Below are 20129 nucleotides of genomic sequence, written 5' to 3' on the forward strand. Positions count from 1 at the left end.
TAAGATTAGGAATTTTCATATTTTCAAAAAAAATTTAAATTTTATAAGATTCTCAACAAATATTATCAAAAAAAATATAATTTATACACAATTATCATAATATAATTTCACATGAAAATATATTTATTAAAAAATACAAAATGGAACACACAAAATTGAGAGGTCTGATTATGTATATATAGGTGATAATTGAAATTTGTATCATTATTATTACTACTACTGTTATTATTGTTATTGTTATTATTAAAAATTAGTTTATATGTAAACTTTTAAATGAAAATGTTAAGTATGATTTTTTTTGCATAAATATTTTTAATGAAAAATGTGTATCACAATGTAATGTTTTAATTTAAGAAAAAAAAAATTAATCTACTGTAAAATAAATTAATAAATAAAATACAGTTGTGTGTGTTTGTTTATAAAAGTTTTATTACTTATCAAAATTTCTTTTTATTCAAATTCAAAACACGAGGGTGAGTATGATTTAGTGATTAGGCAACAAAATCTAATATTAGTAGGCATTTTCGGCGCCTTACCTTATACCACATTAATTTAATTATAAATACCAAATCAAATTTTCAGGCAACCTATGTATGTATTCAAATATTGCATGTATCATATATATCTGGTAGTCGTAGAGTTACTTGTAATTTTTTTATTCAAAAACTAATACTAATAATAATAATAATCAGTGGGCAGTTTTTAAGCAGCCATAAAGTATTAATTTGTGTGTATAGTTTGATTCATTTTATTAGGATAATTCGTCAAGTTTCAAACGTGGAATTAAGGTTTATATATATGTCTTCAATTAGAATAACTCCATTCAACAATACATAGTTAATTAATAATGTTATGATATTAATTCATTATCATAATTATCTCAATTGCATATATATATATATATATATGTATGTATATATTATTAGTTAATTAATGGATCCTACTTTGGACGCAATTGAAACAGTCACAACATCCTACCAGTTGAATATGTAGCACCCCAAATTGAAGAATATATTTACATGGAAAAAAAAATTAATTTTGGTTAATCAAAAGTGAATTTCCAGATTACAAATTTAGGGCATTTCTTCCACGCAATTCACAAAAGATAATTCTAAGACTGTTTCCCTTCAACACAAACAATTTTAATCAATGTCAAGTAGGATCCATTAATTAAACATAAACAATAACGAATTGAAGAATTCCATTGCACAGTTGACCAAAACCCATCTATCTATAAGTATCAGGACTAAGTTTCATTCTCTGTTGTGTAATTAAACTAAAATCATAACAATGGCACGTGCCTTTGTATTTTTTTTCCTTGCATGCTTTGTGGCTTTTTCTTCTTCTTCTTCTTCCTCTTCTGCAGCTGTTGTTGAGCACACCTTCAATGTAATAAGCTATTTTCATTTTGGTTTCTTAATTATATTTATTTATTTACAATTAATAATAATTTCGCATGCATGGCGACGTTTCGACGTTAGTTAGTGTACGTGTCTCTCATCATCTCATGGTGATTAATTTAATTATACTAATATATATGTGTGGTTAATTCTTTGCAGGTGCAAAATCTGACAGTAAATATGCTGTGTAAAAGGCAAGTTATATCTGCTGTAAATGGAATGCTGCCAGGGCCAACAATTCATGTGAACGAGGGTGACACTCTCATTGTCCATGTCTTCAATAAGTCTCCACACAACCTAACCATCCACTGGTACTAATAACTAATTTGATTTACATTAAGTATTAAATTTTCAGTTTTAGAGTTGATTTTGGACATATAAATTCACTGAAATTTCATTTTGAAGGTATTTGAAATTTCTGTTCAAATTTTCTTTTTTAAAAAAATATATTATATAAAAAATCATGGAAATTACTACAAAAATTTGAAAGTTGTAGATATTTCCAAATTTTTGGTTCCGATTGAGATATTTCGTTCTACATGTAAGTATTTTAGAAATTTCAAAGTAAACATAGTTGATACATGATTCAATTTATAAAATATATTGCATGTAAAAGTATTCAAAATCACAAAAGTTTGGTATTTTGGCCTATACTTAATACCATGATCACGAATCAAATTGGGATTACTTTTGTTATTATTTTTTAAAATGTTTAAAACAGGATCAAAGTCGTCTGACTAATTAAAAGTCAAAATTGAATATGTTTCTCAAATTCGTGTGGTTGCCATAAGACTTATTATTTATATTGTAGTGACGAGTCATTCATAAAGTATATATCCTAAGAGAGGATTTATTTTTTTATTAGTAGTAATATTTTATGGTATATATGATCTCATTCATATTAAATTATTAAATTAAAAATTAATTAATCTCTCTCGACATGCGACTGACTGCACAGGCATGGAATTTTGCAATTACTGACCGCGTGGTCGGATGGACCCGAATACGTAACCCAATGCCCGATCCGACCCGGAGAGAGCTACACATACAAGTTCACTATTACCCGGCAGGAGGGTACCCTCTGGTGGCACGCACACGCCTCGTGGATACGGGCAACCGTCTACGGAGCCCTAATTATCCGACCCAGATCCGGCCGTCCATATCCATTTCCAAAGCCCGCCGGAGAAGCCCTAATTACTCTCGGTGCGTGCGTATGTTCATCGTCTTAATTATCAATAATTCAGCATTTGATTCTGCACTGTATCTTCATATTTAATCAACTCGAATTTTCTGTGAAATTTTGTAGGGGAATGGTGGAATGCAGATGTTGTTGAAGTACAGAGAGAGCCACTGCCGACAGGCGGTGTTCCAAACGTGTCCGACGCTTACACCATTAATGGCCGACCAGGAGACCTCTATCCTTGCTCTTGGGAACGTGAGTTGCAGACGATTTATATATATATACTTTGTTTCCTTAACAACCTGGAATGGATTTTAATTTAATTTAATTTAATTTACTTGTCCGTGCAGCAGAGACATTCAGACTGAGAGTCCGGCCGGGGAAGACGTACCTGCTCCGAATAATCAACGCTGCACTCAATAACCATCTGTTTTACAAAATAGCCAATCACAGGATGACAGTTGTCGCCGTCGACGCCTCCTACACCGACCCCTACGTCACCAACGTCGTCGTCATAGCTCCAGGGCAGACCACCGACGTCCTGCTCACCGCCGACCAGAGTCTCGGCCAGTATTACATGGCAGCACATCCTTACGTCAGCGCCGCCGCCGCCGGAATTATATTCGACAACACGACGACCACCGGAATCATCGAGTACGAAGGCAGCGAGCCGTCGACCCTCATCATGCCGATCCTCCCTGCCTTCAACGACACCCCGACAGCTCACCGGTTCTACACCAATCTGACAGGCCTGGTAAGAAGCCCGTTCTGGACGCCCGTTCCCGTCGACGTGGACGAGCACTTGTTCGTCGCCATGGGGCTGGGGCTGTCGCCGTGCGACCTCCCCGGGAACTTGTCGTGCCGGAGCCTGTTCGGGCAGAAGATTGCAGCCAGTATGAACAACGAGTCGTTTCAATTACCGACAAAACTGTCGATGCTTGAGGCGTTCTTTAAAAACGTGAGTGGGATATACACCACCGATTTTCCGGCCACTCCGCCACTGGTTTTCGACTACACCAACACCAACCTCAGCTTCGATCCAGCCCTGCTGATGACCACAAAATCGACTAAAGCCAAGAAGCTGAGGTTCAATTCAACTGTCGAGCTTGTGATACAGAACACAGCTCTCATCGCAGCTGAGAATCACCCCATCCACTTGCATGGGTTCAATTTCCACGTCTTGGCACAGGGATTTGGGAACTTTAATCGCCAGGTCGACTCGAAGAAATTCAACTTTGAAAACCCGCAAGAACGTAACACAATTGCTGTTCCGATTGGGGGGTGGTCTGTTATCAGATTTAGAGCAAACAATCCTGGTAATTAAATTATTACAAGCTATATAACTAGGTTAACCCTCTTCCCACTCACTCACTTTGGGTATTAATTATAATGTTCATATGATTTATGATTTATTTCAGGAGTTTGGTTGATGCATTGCCATTTAGATGTACACGTAGATTGGGGCATGTCGATGGCCTTCGAGGTGGAAAATGGACCCACGCCGTCAACAAGGCTGCCTCCGCCGCCGCCAGATCTTCCAACATGTTGATCAGATATAATCTCACCTGTTCATTTTATTGCCTATGTCGAATGCTCATACTTTGCTTCACTCATATAACAAAATCATTCTTCAAAAATACAATACATCTTATTGCCATGTTTGAATGGGTAAGTTTTATCTTATTGTTTGAAACTTCTCTCGGAAGTATTTGAATAATCCATAAAATTTGATGACAGAGATAATAGAGAGGAGACTATTCTACCATTCTAATTAAACCTACGACTAAACAGATGGATCGGATCATTCCTAGAAAAGTAGGGTTAATAAGAAACTACGAAATATATATCACACCGCATCAATAGAGTGCAGGGGAAGGAGCGGGAACCGGCGAACCTTCCGGAGCGGCGGCGCCACCGCCTCCATTGCTCAAGATAGACATTGTGGTCCAACCGGAGCTCCTCAGCTTTTCACAAAATCCTGGCAAAGATATCCCTACAGAAAATTGAATAATACCTCAATTAGCCGAGATGAGATTAGCGATTCATAGAGAGACAGACTGATCACTATGTCCGAGCTCCATTACCTTCTCCGGCGGCGAGATTGATGTATAAATCAACAAGGTTGGGGCAGTTCCGGTAGCAGGCGTTAGAGCAGATTCTGAAGGCGAATTCAGGTGACAGGAATGGATCGGAGGAGATTCCGACGAATCCACGGTCTACACCGCATGCCTTCACGCACTGATTGGTTTCGATGTGTCCGTACACTCTCTCCACCGTAATCTCCGACGTCTTGCAAATGTAGCCAACGCTACCGTCGTCGGCGCTGTAATTCTCCAACACACACCTCTTTCCGGCCGACGAAACGGCGAAGGTGCACACATTGGTCGGTAACTTTTCACAGATCACCGCAGCTGTTAAATCAGACAAAAAAATCAACATTAAAATCCTTCGATCAAACGAGTCACAATCACAACAATCAGACGTTACAATCACCTGAATGTCCGCGGATCAACAGAAAACAAGCGAAAAAGAGGAGCAACGCCGACTCTGTGTAAGCCATTTCCGTTCTCATTGAGGATCTTATTTATTGAATATGAGTTTGATACTGCGAATTGGGAAACAATATTGGGAAGCTAGAGAATCGTCGAGAGGCAAAATCATATACATACAAGAGCAAAATGATGCACGAAACAGAGGGCAATGTGTGCGTGAAGTAATATTGGCCATATGTCTGAAATAGAACTTAACCTGAATAAAAATCAAGATCCGTAAGACGTGTGGCATTGTCCTAATTTAGCGGATGAGATGGGAATAATGAGCAATTCTTGTTTAAAATAAAAATAGTAATTCAGAATCACATTCATTAATCATTAGTCAGCAAAACATTGGTTTCCTTTCCTACATACTCTTGTATAACAAACCCCAACTATGGTTACAAGTTACAACCTATATAACAAGGAGATAAATTTAAATTAATTTATTTTACAAAATACACTAAAAAATACATTAGTACTAGCAATTCTGGGCCTGGAAGAAATGAAATAATTGAGTATATAATGTTGGTTGCCAATGTTTGTGTATTTCTTCAGCTAAAAGGGTCATTTGAAGTATCCCTAGTCAATTGCTAACTTGCTATCAGGCCATGGTTCACTGATCCAAATTGCACCTCTTGCTTTTAACTGCAGATGAAATTGCATATAAATTGGTGTCAACGAAGGAGAAATGTCTGGTGATGAACTAAAGAACCTGAAGAGGATGAGAAGCATTACCAGGACTAACAATTCTTATGCATTTTGTGACAGACTGGAAAGCTTCAATTGACTCTGGCCCTGCAACTGAAAAACTAAGCCAATTTCACTATTTGATAGAAGAAAGCATAGAGCAACATCAAACCATGCACAAGAGCTTCAGATTCTTACCTGCAAAATTTATGCCTTCATCTGCATACATTCCTGTCATGTTTGAGGAGAATGGTGTAGTATTCATTTCAGGATTTCCTGTTGTAGATGGTGACCTGATATGAACATGGTAGAGATATTATACACCAAGAAGAACCAACTAACAAGGAACAGAAACCATTGGGAATCACAGTAATTACCCTGAGATAGAATCTGGTGAAGAAGCTAGACCTTGCTCCGAAGACAAGCACATCCCATCAGTTCCAAGATCAAAATTTTCTAGAAACTCTGAGAAGTTGAAGTCCAAATCAAAAGTATCCAAATCTCCAAAACCCAGGTCAAGAATGTTCCCTTCCTTTTCAGATTCAGATGTGTTATAGTCAGACATTTGGTTCTCTGTGATCGCCGGCATTTCACAGGTACCAAAATCCAGCCTGCCTTTAACATGATCCTTCACATTAGACCTCTTAAGTGGTGAGCATTTTTTTAGAGGCGAGCATGCTGAAATGCTGCTTTTCTCGATCGTATAGTATGAAACTTGCTTAGTAGGACTAACTCTGATTGTCTCAGAAGAGATTATTGTACGGTTAGCAGACACAATCTGTTGAGGCACGCCATTATTGGAAGTTCCAGCCGAACAAATGTCAATTGGAGAACTGGACTTTTCAGTTTGTGAAGATGCCAGCGGAGGTGTTTTAGGGACAGAGGTATTAGTTGTCGGAGAAGGAGAATCAGTTTCTTTATTGAACAGACGCTTAACAACATTAGAACCATGGACCTGTGCCCCGGCAGAGGCATTACTATAGGCAATAATTTGGACATCAGAACTCATCTGAAACTTTTCTTGATTCATCCCTGAATTACTTGTTTGTGCAACTAGGTTGGCATCTGCAATGTAAGGCAACACATTAGTAACAATAGATGCATTAGGCAGGGCATGCTCTATGTAGATATACCTTTGGGTTGTATACTCCTTCGAGATCTCTTAGAATTAACAGGAGCGTTTGAGGCATCTCTAGTGCCTTTTCTTTTGGTGGTTGTATTATACATAATTGGAGTCGAAAAAACAGTAGGATCCCTATTTGTGTTCAAGGGCTTCGATGTAGACATGATTGCAGGACTCGTGTGCATAGCATAGGAGCCTGAGAACATAATTGTTTACATCAATGGACAGAATGATTTAATCCAACTACCATATCCATATGCAAATCTCCAGCAGCCATGAACTCAACTGAATTATTTTTCTTGAGAAGAAAAATAAACGTCCACTCAAAAACATCATTTGTTTTACCATATAGCAACCCGTAGATCACGAATTTAGTTCAGTAATAACATTGTTGACTAATGTAAAAATGGAGCCAAAGTGGCATAAATCAGGCAACTTAAAATGTTAATTGAGCTAAAGGTCTAAGCATCTATGGCGTTTTACGAAATTTCACAAACAACAAATAGTAAAGATAATTACATAAGATCAACTACGTACCACTGAAGCAAACTTAAATCCGACAAGAATTAAGGAGAAGCTTATACCTGCGGGTGTCAGAGCAACACGCTCAGCCTGAGAAACCGTAGATCCGGACGGAGCAACAGGTGGAGGCAGTGGTGGGGGAGGAGTAACAACGTTGTTCCCGCTGGCATTGTAAGAATTCATTGCATCCTGCAATCCGCTAAGCAAATTCTGTACCCGCAGCTTCTCCTGTTCTAAACGGCATCGTTCTTGCTCCACCCAAACTTTATGCTCCTTCAACGTTATGTACTCGTCCAAAATCGCCCCCAAACTCAACAAGCTCTTCGGAGCCTAAAATTATTTACATACAAATAAATAAGCTACCGTGAAACTTCAGATTGAAAAAATAAATATAATCAAAGCAACCATAGACATATATTAAAAGATTACTTCTTCGACGGGCGACTTGGAAATCAGATTGGCCGCTTCGGAGCGGAAAGTGGTTCGCGTTTTAGCAAAGCCGTTGTCAGAAAGGTAGCGATCGACAATGAAGGCGATCTGAACTGGCGTTACCTTCCCCTTACCTACTATTTCCGTCTTCTTCGACTTGCTCTGTTTCCCCATAATCACGCCGTCGATTCAAATTCTCGAAGAAACCACAGGTGCGGGATCTGGAACAGGAAGAGTAGAAGGAGAATAATATACTGTACTTAGTATAGGAGGGAAGGGAAGATTGAAGACTGGAAACCCAGGGAGAGAAGGCGGGAGCAGTTCAAATTTTTGGAGGTAAGATTTGCAGCAAAAGTAAAATAAAAGTGAAATTGATTAGTTCTATATATTCTAATCTGTTTTCCCTCCTTCAGATAATCGGGGATTATTATAAATAGATAATAACTAATTAATGATATTAACTATAAAATCAAATTAGGTTTAATAAAGTTTCCATTTTCTTTGACAGCTTCCATTTCCTTATGGAATAATATGTCTATACTTTTTAAATTTATAAAAAAGATATATGTATGTAGTCCACTACATATAATTATAGTAATTATATTATTTTAGAATTTTAACCGTTGTGCGGTCATCAAAGTGTATTTAATAATTTATTTACTTGTATTAATTTTGTTTGATTTTTTATTAGTAATTCCCAGCAAAGTCAGGTTTTTGAGTATGGGCCTGGGGCAATACATTTAATGAGCCCAATACATGGCCATGTCATTTGTGATGTTTCGACCCTAATAATATTTTCACTTTTCTTCTTTCTACCATTACCTGTTTTGACGTTGGAAGCTTTTTGTCTCTGATAGTCATGTACACAATTTTGTAAATCGCAAATTTCATATAAAATCGTGGTTACGTGGGTGAAAACGTGTCATTGCCGATGCCACAATTGATCAGGATTCTTCGTGGCTATGAGTTGATTTTTCATTTAATCATCATCATCGTACTTTCCATTGTCTTATATCTATAAAATATATACATCCATTTGATTAATCAATCGTGACTACTATCGGATTAAGATGGGTCTCATACTTGGGAAAATCACCGTCGAGACGCCGAAATACGAAGCTATTGCCGTCACCGACGACTACGAAATTCGAAAGTACCCACCGTCGGTGATCGCGGAAGTGACCTACAGCGCCGCCGATTTCAAATCCGGCAAAGACGGCGGCTTTACCATCCTCGCCAGCTACATCGGCGCCATCGGCGAGCCGAAGAACGCAAAGCCAGAGAAGATCGCGATGACGGCTCCGGTGATAACCAAAACGGCGTCGGAGAAGATCGCCATGACCGCGCCGGTGGTGACCAAGAATGAAGGCGGAGGAGAGATGGTGACGATGGCCTTCATTCTGCCATCAAAGTACGCCAAAGCTGAGGACGCGCCGAAGCCGGTGGACGAGAGGGTGGTGATTAGGGAGGAAGGGGAAAAGAAATACGGCGTGACTCGATTCAGCGGGGTGGCGCGTGACGACGTGGTGGCGGAGAAGGTGGAGAAATTGAGCAAGTGCCTGGAGAGAGATGGGTACAAGATCGCCGGCGATTTCTTGCTTGCCAGGTACAACCCTCCGTGGACTCTGCCGCCGCTGCGGACAAATGACGTCATGATTCCGGTGGAGTGAGTTTTGGCCTTTGGGAATTGGGAGTTGGGACCCCATCTTCTTTGCAAAAATTAATACTTGTAGTTCTATGCAATAAACTAATTCATCAAACTCGTTTGTATTCAAGTGTGTGTATGTATCAATGTGTATTACCCCCCCCCCCCCCCCCCCCGGTTTTTTGTACACAAGAATATCATCTCATCTCTTTGGGGCAGATCTCTTCCTCAACATAGAAAAAGAAACGGCTATACAAATCTTGCCCTGTTTCTGGGATGGATGCCCATTTCAATCTTTTCCTAGTCTTCAGCTCTCCAGCCACGATGTGTCAATGGTTTCCTCTGTTCTGTTACATATGCAATCTGGGTAAGGATTGGCGTAGAAATTCTCCTCAAGTCTTGGGATTTCTCCGGGCTGCCTCAAGTATGGTGCACCTATTCTGTTTCTGTGCAATTTCTTGACCTCTGATGTGAATTCCTCCCAAGAAATGGAGCCCCCATCCAGAGAATCAATTAGCCTAACAAAACTAAACCTGGAACACCACCAAGAAAACAGAGAAAATGCCTTTTTAAGTTCATTCATGGACAAGTAAGTAAGAAGAGGCGCGCGCGCACACACACACCTGTCGGGATTTATAGTCCTCCTGAAACCTTCAAATCTCCGGTGTCCTTGCACTGCCTTCGCCATATTCCCGTCGAATGTGTACACAAACACATCACTCTCCAAGGCTATTATGTAGTCCAAGGCCGCAAGGCGATTCTGATATCTTCGGAATGGCGCAAGCTCCTCTAGCGATGCAAGCTTCGAGTGAGTGAAAATGTTGGGGTACTCTGCAAGAAGCGCGTCCATGCTTTGTTCGCCGAATATTTCCCCTGCCACGATGTATATTCTTGTCGAGGCCGGATAGCCTAATGCCTTGAGTAATAATGCCGCTTCCCTTGGAGACAGCGGGCAGCCTCCTTGCAGCCTCCTTTCTTCGCTGTCGATCTCCTTCTCCTTCCAATGCTTAACGCTGTACCTCATGATGCGAAGATCCTCTGCTTCCGACGGTGTCAGATTATGGTTGCATCCTGTAAATGCCAGCATGTCCTTCTCGTATCTGATCAACATCAGGCGGTTAGGTCGGGTGACATGTCGTTAGAATTGTGTAAATTAACAGACAGGATGAGATGTGCTACACCTCAAGTGCAGGGCAATGTAGGGTTCACCGTGTTTCCTCAATCTCGCAACCAATTTGCTTCCGAGATTTTCTATCTCCTGCGTGTAGCGTAGAGCAATGTAATTTGCTCGGCACCGCAGTTTCTGGATAGACTGCGGCATGTTGTTATTGGCAAGCCTCGAATCTGTGTGGGTGAACAAGATCACCTTATGCTGCTTCAGCAATGGAAGAATTTCTCGCCTGTAGTAACTTGGCTTCGACCATGAGATTGGAGCTTTGATCAGTGGATCCATTGCTGCAAACTCGGATGGTAACTCTTCAACTATTTCGATGTCATTCTTCAAGGCTGATATGAAATGCCTCCAGTTGAATATGTCCTTAAAACCACTGCAGATGGAAGAACTATTAGGAAAACTTGCTTGCAGGAGTTATTACAAGATTGAGTTTATTGCAGAAACCACACCTAGGATCTGTCCAGAAGCTCTCATGGTCGAGGGTGGGAAGCACGAGAGTGGCGTTCATGATCTTTGCCACGGCAACCATGTCGCAGATCTGTGATCATAGTTAGAATCTGATGTTGTAATGTAGTAATAAATGGGTGTGAAGAATTAACTTGGCCTTACTCCTGTTCTCATTTGATTCAATCCTCCATTGGCGTGGACTAGAATGTAACCATTCGTGGCTGTCGATGTTCCTGAACCAATTACAGGACAATGATATCAGTAGAATTGCATATGGTTTGCAGTGGAACTCAGTCGCAAAAATCTGAGAGGATCGAGGAATTCAACCATACTTATGAACCGATCCCTTTGTCGGGCAACGCATTGCTGCAAGCCATTGCTGTTGGGATTCGTCCATATCTCTGGAACCTGTCACAGAACTGCCTCAGCAATAAAACTGGAAATAAGGAAGACGACGAAAGTGATTTTGCAGAGTGCAGCAGCCCAACGGTCAAATAAACTCGTGACTATTATTCAAACTTCAATCAACCGTCGCCATCAACAAAAGCTTTTCTCAATCGAACAATTTGGATTTAAAATGATTTAAAATAACACAACTGGGACTGTATGAATTTCAATCAAAAATTGTAGAAACGTGTGAAAGCAAAACTGCCAATCCTGGGAAAATCCAGAAGTACAAATGAATCAACCTCCGAAATCGAGTGTTAACGAGAAGACAGTAATAACTCACCGGATTTTCTTTCATTATCCGTTTCTGCAAAGCAGCGCCGGAAGAGGACGACTCTCTGTCAAAAACTGCCATATGAGCGCTAGACAACAGAGCATTCTTAAACTTCTGAATGCGCAAAAAATCCTTGTCGCCTGTCCCACCGCCGCCGGCGCCGCCCATTAGGAAGGAGAATTTAAAAAACGCGGAGACAACCACCATCATTAGGAGGAGCATAAAAATGGAACGCACCATGTTCTTCCTCGAGGTCAAATAATTGAAGGCTCCCCAGGCACTCAACAGGCATTCCTCAAAGAAGAAAACCAGAAACTCCGGAAAACGTTTTCGCGGCAACACGATCCGGTGATTCGCGGCGCCGTGGCTGTGGCTGTGGTTGTGGTTGTGGATGCTATAATTGTTGACGAAAACCTCTCTATCCCCGTCGCTTCTGCAACAATCCAATCCGATTTGCACGTGATCCGCGGGCTTCTCCTTCTCCTGGTCGGTAGTCGGATCGGCGGTCCGGCGACGGTGGTGAGCGCCGTGGATTTGCGCGGTGGCTTTGGGCGAATTGGTGGTGGCTCCGCCGCTTGACATTGATTGGAAAACACGATTGAATAGCGGATTACAGCGTCGGCATCGTCAGACTCAGACTCAGACAGAAAGAGAGGGAGAGAATGTAGAGAGGAATAGCGGCCATGAACGTGACCCCTTTGTTTTCTTGTACGTACTGATTTCATGCCCGGCCACTGCCTGTATCTATTATATATTTATATCTATCTCGTATTGTACGATGTCGTTTTTATGTCTCTTTTCTCTCAAGCCGTAATCCAAGGGACAACTCATACCATAATTAATTAATTAAATTATGTAATGTAAACATTCTTGACTTACAATGAATGAATATAATCTCGAGTTTGTTAAATTCTCCATTTTGTTGACTTTGATAATTGAATTAATTCACATTAGCATAAGATTTTGGTATTTATTCCGTCATTTACACAAATTATTATATAAACTCTATCTTAAATACGTATAAACTCAAATCTTACAAATATGATCTGATTATTGCGACTTTGTGACCAGATCTGAAATATAAAAAAATAAATCAATAGTGCAGGTACGAAACTGCCCTTAAACCAAAAATTGCAATAAATATGAGAATTGTTAGTTCCTTTTAGTTATTGGCATTCACTTTTTTCTTGCCTTTGTATTTATTAAAATCTTTTTATTGATGGTGGAATCTGTTACATTTCCTCAGAGTAATTAGATGGTAATGGGGTTTTTGATTAATATACACAACAAACAGTGACTCTATTGGTTATTCAGTAACTCTTCAATATTTTTTCCCCCTAAATTCAGTTTCCTATATTTGGAATAAAGAAATTTTACGAGACTGGGACTGTGTCTGCATCAGCTGAAATCATATAATCATATTAATGAAAAGGCTATGCACCAGATTGTTGGTCAATGTTTTGGATGGCCAATTAAAATTTACTAAAAATAAATGCATGATGTAATAAAATTGCATGAGACTCAAATCTGATGCCCATAAATCTGTTTATCTAAACGCAACAGATAATCCCAATATTGTCTAATGAAATAACAACAATCCATATTTATCTAATATATTCAAAATATAATATATTTTTTTTCATACTTAGCTTGTCGTAGCAAATCATGCTTTTTTCCTTTTACGTGTTGATTTATTTGTAACTCCCAATTATAACTGGCTTTGTAGAGATATATATCAATCACATACACATATATATGATGAATTTTATTTACATTATTTATTTAATTATTCAAGGGCTGTATTTGAAAATAGCATGAGCAAGTTATGATTAAATACGTACATAGATTAGCGTGCAGCTGCCGCCACCAACGGTGAGGCCATATACATCTAATAATAATAATAATAATAATAATAATAATAATAATGTGGTGCAAACTGCAATTATATTTTTATATTACAAATAGTAATATAAAATAAGTGTCAACAACAAACCCTTTACCACTTTTGGGACTGTTAGTTAAAATATGCAATTGGAGGACCACTTACATGCACGCCAAATAAAATAATAATATATTTATTGCTTCCGATATTCTACCTATCTCTCGAAATAGTATTTTTTCAAAAAAAAAAAGAAGAAATTGCTGATTTTTTTTAAAAATGGGCTTGTACCAGAAGCCCATTTTCGGTTAATATGGGTGCGGTAATTCTATTATGGCTAGCCCAATTTACAATCTGGGCTTTTTTAGTTCTATTTGGGCTTAGATGAAGACCAAAATTTCGTATCTATATATATAGTCGTTTTACACGCGATCTAGGGTTTCTGCTGTTCATCTTGCCTTTGCGTCTCGGAGAGCTGACGATTGCGTATCGGAGCAATGGTGAAGGGTCGGCAAGGTGAGCGAGTCAGGCTTTACGTTCGTGGTACTATTCTTGGATACAAAAGGTAGGCGGGAGGATTGGGTTTTTTTTTTCGATGTTTTTGTGTTGTAGTGGAAATTGGTGGGTTGGATTGAATTGATCGTGTAATTGATGATGTTAGGTCGAAGTCGAATCAATATCCGAATACGTCGTTGATACAGATCGAGGGAGTGAACACGCAGGAGGAAGTGGCGTGGTACCGGGGGAAGCGAATGGCGTACGTTTACAAGGCCAAGGTTAAGAAGAACGGCTCCCACTATCGTTGCATCTGGGGAAAAGTGACTCGTCCCCACGGAAACAGTGGCGTGGTTCGTGCCAAGTTCAAATCTAACCTTCCTCCAAAGTCCATGGTATTTTTTTCTCTGGCTGAGCCTGGTGTTTAGTTTTAAGCCTTTAAATTTTTGTGATTTTTTCGTGTTGATAGTTGTATGACATGCTTGCAATCCTGGCGTATGAAATTTTTAGTTTCATTTGAATAGGGTTTATGAATAAGCCATTATGCGAAATCCCGAGTTCGGAGTAGTTAGGTGTTAGGGAGAACTTTTCAATATAGTCAAATAGAATTTATCTAGGGTTTCCCTCGAGATCTTCTTTAGGCAAGTTCATAGACTCTCAAACTTTTGCACTGTGAAGTGTATTTTCGTTTGGAGCTTCCCATTACTGATTTCCTTAAAATCCACATCTTCAAAGAACTAAATAAACAGAAAGATGAAATAAAATCAAAATTCATAGGCATATTCTATATAATATAATGCTTGATGCGAGTATGGTATGTTATGGTATGATGAAGCTTTTCATTTTTTTGGCAAAATATTGATAAAGAGTTCCCAGGATTGTTTGGGTTGTAAGATTTAAGTAGGTTTTAGAAGATTCACTGTTGTTGAGATAATGTATTCTGAATCTTTCACGTTTTTCTGTATGCAGGGAAATAGAGTCCGGGTTTTCATGTATCCAAGCAACATCTGAGGTGATAACTCTGATTCTTATTCTCAAATTGTGTCAGTCAGTTTCTAATACTATCAACTGAAAAAATTGGAGACCCAACATGACAAAGAATGCTTCTACTTGGATCGTATGATAGTATTCTCTTGATGCATGCAATCAATTTGTATTTGATGCGTGCATTGGGCAAGTCATGGTTGTTTTTCAAGGGTGGAACTATGAGTGATTTCCTTGAGATTCAGATTGGTTTTGGGTTTGACTCCGGAGTTTTGAATGTTTTGTTTCAATAATGGCATGTGTGATATTTTGATAGTAAAAATTTGAATTTGAAATGAAATCTCAACGAAACACACCTTAATACTTATGTGCTTCTGTATGTAAGAGAACAAAAGTTGCTCTTTCTAGACAAGTTGCTAGAATAGAAACAGAGGATCGATTTCCTACTAACAGAAGACCATCTTACATATGACTATCTCTTTACAATGATGATACACTTTGAATGCTCTCTCTCCATTTTGTCACCATCCATTCTGAAGCTGTTGATTCTTTTTTTACATATTTGCAGCTGATTGAGAGATGCGAGGTGAAGTGGCTCGATTGTCAAGGATTGAGACTGAGTTCGTTCATAAAGAAACTTTTGTATTAGTAGTTATTAAACTAGCCGTTTTTCCCTTTATTTATGGACGTGGATGATGTGGTGGAGTTTTTGTTCTTGGGCTTACTTATCTGCTACTCTTGCAATTTATTTTCACGCTTTAGCTTTGCTGGTAAATAAGAGCTGCAAATCACATCCTCCATATTATAAAAACAAATACTAAACCCTAAACCCTAAAAAAATAAACATTTTGGTAATTTCAAAATTTTGGGTATTATATGATACTATATTGAAAATGTTCTTTACTATAATATTATATTATTTTGATGTTTTTGGTATATAATATAAAATAATGGCATATTGTTATATATATCGATTGATATATTAATATCAAAATTACTATTTTTAATTCGGTTCGAATATTTGTTGTAATATTGATATATATTTTTTAACATATTAAAAAATTCAATGAAGTAACAATATATTCGACATTCTTGATATATATCGGGCCATCCCTGGTTTGCAATTCTTAAAACGAATGAATAAAGTCAATGGGCCGTTGAGGATATTGTTATTATTTATTAGATGCCACCGTACGGCTGAAAGATATTTGGGCTTTAAACTAGTCTACGTTGTCTAGTGTATTGGTCTTATCTTCGTACTGGATTGTTTAAACATAGCTAGGCCCAATTACGGGGCCCATAAATAATCTATTTTTAATAATCTAATCGTGGATTAACCGTCCGTTAGAAACCGGCGGTTCGAAACTGGTCGAGCAACTCTCTGGTGTGGTGTCTGGACGATAATCCGTAAGCGGAGTAATTTACTTGTTTAATTTTCATAGGTATTATACAAGGGGCCGAGCGTGGCAGGATCATCTAATCGCGAGATTAACCGTCTTATCGCTCAGACGAAATTTCCCAATCTCGCTGCTAGGGTTTAAAGGAAACCTCCTTTTCTTCGTGAAAATTCGTGTCTGGTAACGTTTCTCTTGATGTTTCTGATTCTGAATCACTTCAATTTCTTGGTGGGTTGGAATTTATGGGGCTTGAGTTTTGTTATTTTACGAAGATTGATTACTGGAGTGTTTTTTTTTTCTCTGTTTCTTTTCAAGGTTTAGCGGTGGAGCTACTTCATTTATTTGTTTTGTTTTTGTTTTTATCTAATGTGCCTTTTAGATTTGCATACTTTCTGTTGAGCTAAGTTCCTGGGTGCTGTAAGTGATTTTTCCTAGTGTAATTCATCGCACTTCAATATCCCTGATACACCTAATTTTCGGGAAGCATACTTATACTGAACACCCTCTTAGGTTTCCCCTTGTGCAGCTGGACAGTTGGTGTCAATGTACATATTTTGATTGATGTAACGAGACTCACTTTTTATCCAAATTGAATCTTTTATGTTCTAGAGAAGGTTGATAGAGAAAGCTTATGTCTAGATATGAAGGTGTTTATGCCTTTCACTTCTTTGCTGAGGATTCATTATTTCACTCCGAGGGGATCTTGTATATGGCATATCAAGATATGCATGAAGTCCTGGGATTTCTTGTAGATATTTAGCTCTAGGGTTCAAAATTTTTGACACAACCTCCAAATATTTTATTCTCAGACCTGTTGATTTTTCTTGCTAAATCTAATTAATCTCAATTGATAAATTCTAGTTGAAACCTTTTTCTCATTAATTTTGTTATGGCATATATATGTATATATAATTTTTTTATTTTCCCACCTTGCTTTTGATGTTTAAAATTAACAAAGCATTTTTATTAACTGTTGCTTTACACTGTTGGCATGAAGATGAAGTATGAGACAAATTTTGATTACTTTTACTATTTCACTATCAAAATCTGATATCTTGATAAATGTTTTCTTTAATGTTTCTCAAGTTTTTGCATTTGATGATAGTTGCATTTTTTCTGCAGAAGTGTTAAGATTTACTGTTTCCAGTTTGTGGTGAAGTATAGTTATCCGTTTCTTATTGAAATATCCTGAAAGATGCAAATTCGCCTTAGCAAACCATCCAGTGAAGTTGGTGCAAGCATAAAGCATGCACCCGCAGATTCTGTCACAGTTGCATGCCCCGATCACCTTGTCCTTGCCGATCTTCCTGTAGCCAAGAGCCTAGGGTCAGCAAGTGCAAATGCTACTGTCAAGATTGTTGGACGTAGGTCTCGTCGCCAGCTTGGCGAGCGAGTTCATTTTTGTGTCAGATGTGATTTCCCTATTGCTATCTATGGGCGACTGGTAAGCAGGGCAGTTACCATATCTCTGGTGCAAGCCATTTTGAACTCTAGCACCATCAATTCACAAAAATATGAACACCAAATCAAATATGATTTTACTTTGCTGAATTAACCATTGTTTATATTGCAGAGCCCCTGCGAGCATGCCTTCTGCTTGGATTGTGCTCGGAGTGACTCTCTCTGCTACCTGTAAGGCATATCTTTGTAACTTTAAATTGTTGCACCTTTTAACTTCGAAGAGAATGAGAGTGAGTTTGTCAGTGTTCAGTTGGTTTGTGGGTAGTTCCTCATAGGTCAGTTGTCATTCATAGTTTAATATTGTAGATAAGATAACGAAAATTTGATGTAATAAGAAACACAGTTGATTTGCTTGGGTAATGAAACAAAAAAGGCAGTCACAGGTTCTCTTCATCTACAATGCATTATCCAGCATTCAACTAATCAAAATTTTACCTATGTCAAAAGTGACTATGATATGTCTGCATCAAGAGGTAGTGATTGTGGTATAAATAGGGAATTTCTAAAACCCGATGGAAGACATAAATGCCAACGCTGCAATCTCTTGTGTAAGATTTTTAGAAGTTGGTAATGAGAAGAAGTGAATGAACGACTGAATAATCTTGTTGGATAAATGAAAATGTGCATGAATATATTAATGATAAGGAAAATCTGCATATTGTGTTGAGGTTTTATCTTCACCAATTAAGTGGTTTGCATTGTTGTCTATTATTTATTTTGGTACACAGTTGTGATGAACGCATCCAAAAGATACAAACTATCAAAATGATGGAAGGAATCTATATATGTGCTGCTCCTCATTGTCTCAAATCCTTCTTGAAGAGAACTGAATTTGAGTCTCATATTAATGAGATACATGCTGACCTTCTTCATCCTGGCAAGGAAAAAGAAGGAAATGAAACAGAAGCAATCAGTATCAGGAAATCTTCAATATCTGATTCTACGGTTCTTGCACCCCCACGACAAGTTTTTTCTCCTAATCCGAATACTCAGGTTCATGATCGTGAAGACAAAATGCAGCGTCCCCTGTCAAGGGACCCACCGCCCACGAGGCCTGTCATACAGTCAAGGCCAATGCCAATGCCTATGCCTCCTTATTCTGGCCCTAGTTATCCATCAGAGCAACATCCTGATGGGAATCAACCTCATATCTACGATAGAGCTGCTCTCCAAATCCAGTTTCCCCATCAAAATTTTGATCCCCCTCGTGGCTCGAGTGACCTACGACAGGATTCAGGTCAGTTTCTGGACGAGTAAATATTACATACTACCCTTCTTCTCTTCGGCCATGGATTTCAATTAATCTTTTCACTTTTTGTTACCAGTTCATACAAATTCAGTCATTGCTCCGCAATTTGGTTATGGTCCTTATGCATCTGATGGGACACAACAGTATTTTGGTGCTCCATATGAGATTGGAAGACAAGATCCTACTCCTGAAGCTGGACCAGGAAAGGGACAGGGACAGGGTTCGGTGTTGGGTTTCCAGCCTGGCCCTACTGGATCCATGAATTATTCACAAAATTATCCTCAGCCATGGAACATGGTACCAGGTTCTGTGCCTTTGGAACCTCCTATGGTACCCAAGGGCACTTCAGATGGGTTTACCAAGCTTGATCCTCAAGGAAGAGGATTCTTCCAAGGTAATTATGGACAGAATGTGGGAACCATGCCTTCAAATAATGCTGCAGCAGAACAAAGGCAAGGGGGAAACTTTGTAGATGCTGCTGCAAAGGGGTTATTGTCATCCCGACCCAGCCATCTTCCTCCCCCTCCCCTAGGCCCTTCTCACTTGCCTCAAATTCAGCGGGGTGGCAGGCCATACTTTGGTGATGGGAGTCATGAACCACCACCAGGCTTTGGATGGCAGTCCGACAGCCGAGATGGAGATAGCTATGGAGGTGCCCAAGATTAGGCTCTTCTTTGAGTTGCCTGACGAGCGATGGTGTTGGAGAGATCCTTTTGTTCCGAGTGTTGAACACTGAATTACATTGTTTTATCGGCCTTATTTCACAAGTGCATTGCAATTTCCTTATATTTGCTATGTTAAC

The 20129-nt window shown here is 39.0% G+C and overlaps 7 protein-coding genes across 7 annotated transcripts; 4 read left to right on the plus strand and 3 right to left on the minus strand.

Annotated features, from left to right (window-relative positions):
* Window positions 1-1348: 1348 nt before the first annotated feature.
* Window positions 1349-4249, plus strand: LOC127251385 (laccase-7). Its single transcript, XM_051275050.1, has 6 exons — window positions 1349-1389; window positions 1560-1711; window positions 2359-2603; window positions 2707-2835; window positions 2931-3896; window positions 3999-4249. Exons 2-6 carry the CDS (start codon window positions 1581-1583, stop codon window positions 4127-4129), a joined length of 1602 nt encoding a protein of 533 aa, XP_051131007.1. The 5' UTR covers window positions 1349-1389; window positions 1560-1580; the 3' UTR covers window positions 4130-4249.
* Window positions 4250-4436: 187 nt separating this feature from the next.
* LOC127251386 (uncharacterized) lies at window positions 4437-5187 on the minus strand. The gene is made up of 3 exons (XM_051275051.1): window positions 5074-5187; window positions 4665-4991; window positions 4437-4573 (listed from the first exon to the last, which is right to left on the minus strand). Exons 1-3 carry the CDS (start codon window positions 5150-5152, stop codon window positions 4437-4439), a joined length of 543 nt encoding a protein of 180 aa, XP_051131008.1. The 5' UTR covers window positions 5153-5187.
* Window positions 5188-5441: 254 nt separating this feature from the next.
* LOC127251578 (uncharacterized) lies at window positions 5442-8121 on the minus strand. Its single transcript, XM_051275315.1, has 7 exons — window positions 7876-8121; window positions 7509-7776; window positions 6935-7120; window positions 6179-6866; window positions 6000-6094; window positions 5850-5915; window positions 5442-5759 (listed from the first exon to the last, which is right to left on the minus strand). The coding sequence occupies exons 1-7, from the start codon at window positions 8047-8049 to the stop codon at window positions 5728-5730; spliced, it is 1509 nt and encodes a 502-aa protein (XP_051131272.1). The 5' UTR covers window positions 8050-8121; the 3' UTR covers window positions 5442-5727.
* A 737-nt stretch (window positions 8122-8858) lies between these two features.
* On the plus strand, window positions 8859-9635 carry LOC127251826 (heme-binding-like protein At3g10130, chloroplastic). Its single transcript, XM_051275718.1, has one exon. It carries the CDS (start codon window positions 8946-8948, stop codon window positions 9543-9545), a length of 600 nt encoding a protein of 199 aa, XP_051131675.1. The 5' UTR covers window positions 8859-8945; the 3' UTR covers window positions 9546-9635.
* Window positions 9636-9673: 38 nt separating this feature from the next.
* LOC127251825 (O-fucosyltransferase 19) lies at window positions 9674-12611 on the minus strand. The gene is made up of 7 exons (XM_051275717.1): window positions 11872-12611; window positions 11474-11549; window positions 11304-11374; window positions 11144-11232; window positions 10702-11067; window positions 10144-10620; window positions 9674-10053 (listed from the first exon to the last, which is right to left on the minus strand). Exons 1-7 carry the CDS (start codon window positions 12442-12444, stop codon window positions 9828-9830), a joined length of 1878 nt encoding a protein of 625 aa, XP_051131674.1. The 5' UTR covers window positions 12445-12611; the 3' UTR covers window positions 9674-9827.
* Window positions 12612-14158: 1547 nt separating this feature from the next.
* LOC127252164 (60S ribosomal protein L35a-3) lies at window positions 14159-15968 on the plus strand. Its single transcript, XM_051276229.1, has 4 exons — window positions 14159-14306; window positions 14403-14631; window positions 15206-15248; window positions 15789-15968. The coding sequence occupies exons 1-3, from the start codon at window positions 14239-14241 to the stop codon at window positions 15245-15247; spliced, it is 339 nt and encodes a 112-aa protein (XP_051132186.1). The 5' UTR covers window positions 14159-14238; the 3' UTR covers window position 15248; window positions 15789-15968.
* A 583-nt stretch (window positions 15969-16551) lies between these two features.
* Window positions 16552-20113, plus strand: LOC127252217 (E3 ubiquitin-protein ligase HAKAI homolog). The gene is made up of 5 exons (XM_051276301.1): window positions 16552-16797; window positions 17740-18061; window positions 18191-18249; window positions 18807-19315; window positions 19404-20113. The coding sequence occupies exons 2-5, from the start codon at window positions 17813-17815 to the stop codon at window positions 19991-19993; spliced, it is 1407 nt and encodes a 468-aa protein (XP_051132258.1). The 5' UTR covers window positions 16552-16797; window positions 17740-17812; the 3' UTR covers window positions 19994-20113.
* The last annotated feature ends 16 nt before the right edge of the window (window positions 20114-20129 follow it).

The sequence above is a fragment of the Andrographis paniculata genome, unplaced genomic scaffold, assembly GCF_009805555.1.
Source record: "Andrographis paniculata isolate CXL003 unplaced genomic scaffold, ASM980555v1 Contig45END, whole genome shotgun sequence".
In the NCBI taxonomy this organism is placed as follows: domain Eukaryota; kingdom Viridiplantae; phylum Streptophyta; class Magnoliopsida; order Lamiales; family Acanthaceae; genus Andrographis; species Andrographis paniculata.

What these genes read in the sequence shown, in the direction of transcription:
- LOC127251385 (XM_051275050.1), top strand. Translation starts at nt 1,581, where the DNA reads ATGCTGTGTAAAAGGCAAGTTATATCTGCTGTAAATGGAATGCTGCCA. An exon ending in CACAACCTAACCATCCACTG is followed by an intron (nt 1,712 to 2,358) that starts GTACTAATAACT and finishes CTGACTGCACAG; the next exon opens with GCATGGAATTTTGCAATTAC. An exon ending in CTATCCTTGCTCTTGGGAAC is followed by an intron (nt 2,836 to 2,930) that starts GTGAGTTGCAGA and finishes TTGTCCGTGCAG; the next exon opens with CAGAGACATTCAGACTGAGA.
- LOC127251386 (XM_051275051.1), bottom strand. Translation starts at nt 5,152, where the DNA reads ATGAGAACGGAAATGGCTTACACAGAGTCGGCGTTGCTCCTCTTTTTC. An exon ending in GTTGATCCGCGGACATTCAG is followed by an intron (nt 4,992 to 5,073) that starts GTGATTGTAACG and finishes CTGATTTAACAG; the next exon opens with CTGCGGTGATCTGTGAAAAG. An exon ending in CAATCTCGCCGCCGGAGAAG is followed by an intron (nt 4,574 to 4,664) that starts GTAATGGAGCTC and finishes AATTTTCTGTAG; the next exon opens with GGATATCTTTGCCAGGATTT.
- LOC127251578 (XM_051275315.1), bottom strand. Translation starts at nt 8,049, where the DNA reads ATGGGGAAACAGAGCAAGTCGAAGAAGACGGAAATAGTAGGTAAGGGG. An exon ending in CCAAGTCGCCCGTCGAAGAA is followed by an intron (nt 7,777 to 7,875) that starts GTAATCTTTTAA and finishes AAATAATTTTAG; the next exon opens with GCTCCGAAGAGCTTGTTGAG. An exon ending in TGAAGGCATAAATTTTGCAG is followed by an intron (nt 5,916 to 5,999) that starts GTAAGAATCTGA and finishes TTAGTTTTTCAG; the next exon opens with TTGCAGGGCCAGAGTCAATT.
- LOC127251826 (XM_051275718.1), top strand. Translation starts at nt 8,946, where the DNA reads ATGGGTCTCATACTTGGGAAAATCACCGTCGAGACGCCGAAATACGAA.
- LOC127251825 (XM_051275717.1), bottom strand. Translation starts at nt 12,444, where the DNA reads ATGTCAAGCGGCGGAGCCACCACCAATTCGCCCAAAGCCACCGCGCAA. An exon ending in AGCTTCTGGACAGATCCTAG is followed by an intron (nt 11,068 to 11,143) that starts GTGTGGTTTCTG and finishes TTCCATCTGCAG; the next exon opens with TGGTTTTAAGGACATATTCA. An exon ending in TACATTGCCCTGCACTTGAG is followed by an intron (nt 10,621 to 10,701) that starts GTGTAGCACATC and finishes GATGTTGATCAG; the next exon opens with ATACGAGAAGGACATGCTGG.
- LOC127252164 (XM_051276229.1), top strand. Translation starts at nt 14,239, where the DNA reads ATGGTGAAGGGTCGGCAAGGTGAGCGAGTCAGGCTTTACGTTCGTGGT. An exon ending in ACTATTCTTGGATACAAAAG is followed by an intron (nt 14,307 to 14,402) that starts GTAGGCGGGAGG and finishes TGATGATGTTAG; the next exon opens with GTCGAAGTCGAATCAATATC. An exon ending in ACCTTCCTCCAAAGTCCATG is followed by an intron (nt 14,632 to 15,205) that starts GTATTTTTTTCT and finishes TTCTGTATGCAG; the next exon opens with GGAAATAGAGTCCGGGTTTT.
- LOC127252217 (XM_051276301.1), top strand. Translation starts at nt 17,813, where the DNA reads ATGCAAATTCGCCTTAGCAAACCATCCAGTGAAGTTGGTGCAAGCATA. An exon ending in TTGCTATCTATGGGCGACTG is followed by an intron (nt 18,062 to 18,190) that starts GTAAGCAGGGCA and finishes TTTATATTGCAG; the next exon opens with AGCCCCTGCGAGCATGCCTT. An exon ending in AGTGACTCTCTCTGCTACCT is followed by an intron (nt 18,250 to 18,806) that starts GTAAGGCATATC and finishes TTTGGTACACAG; the next exon opens with TTGTGATGAACGCATCCAAA.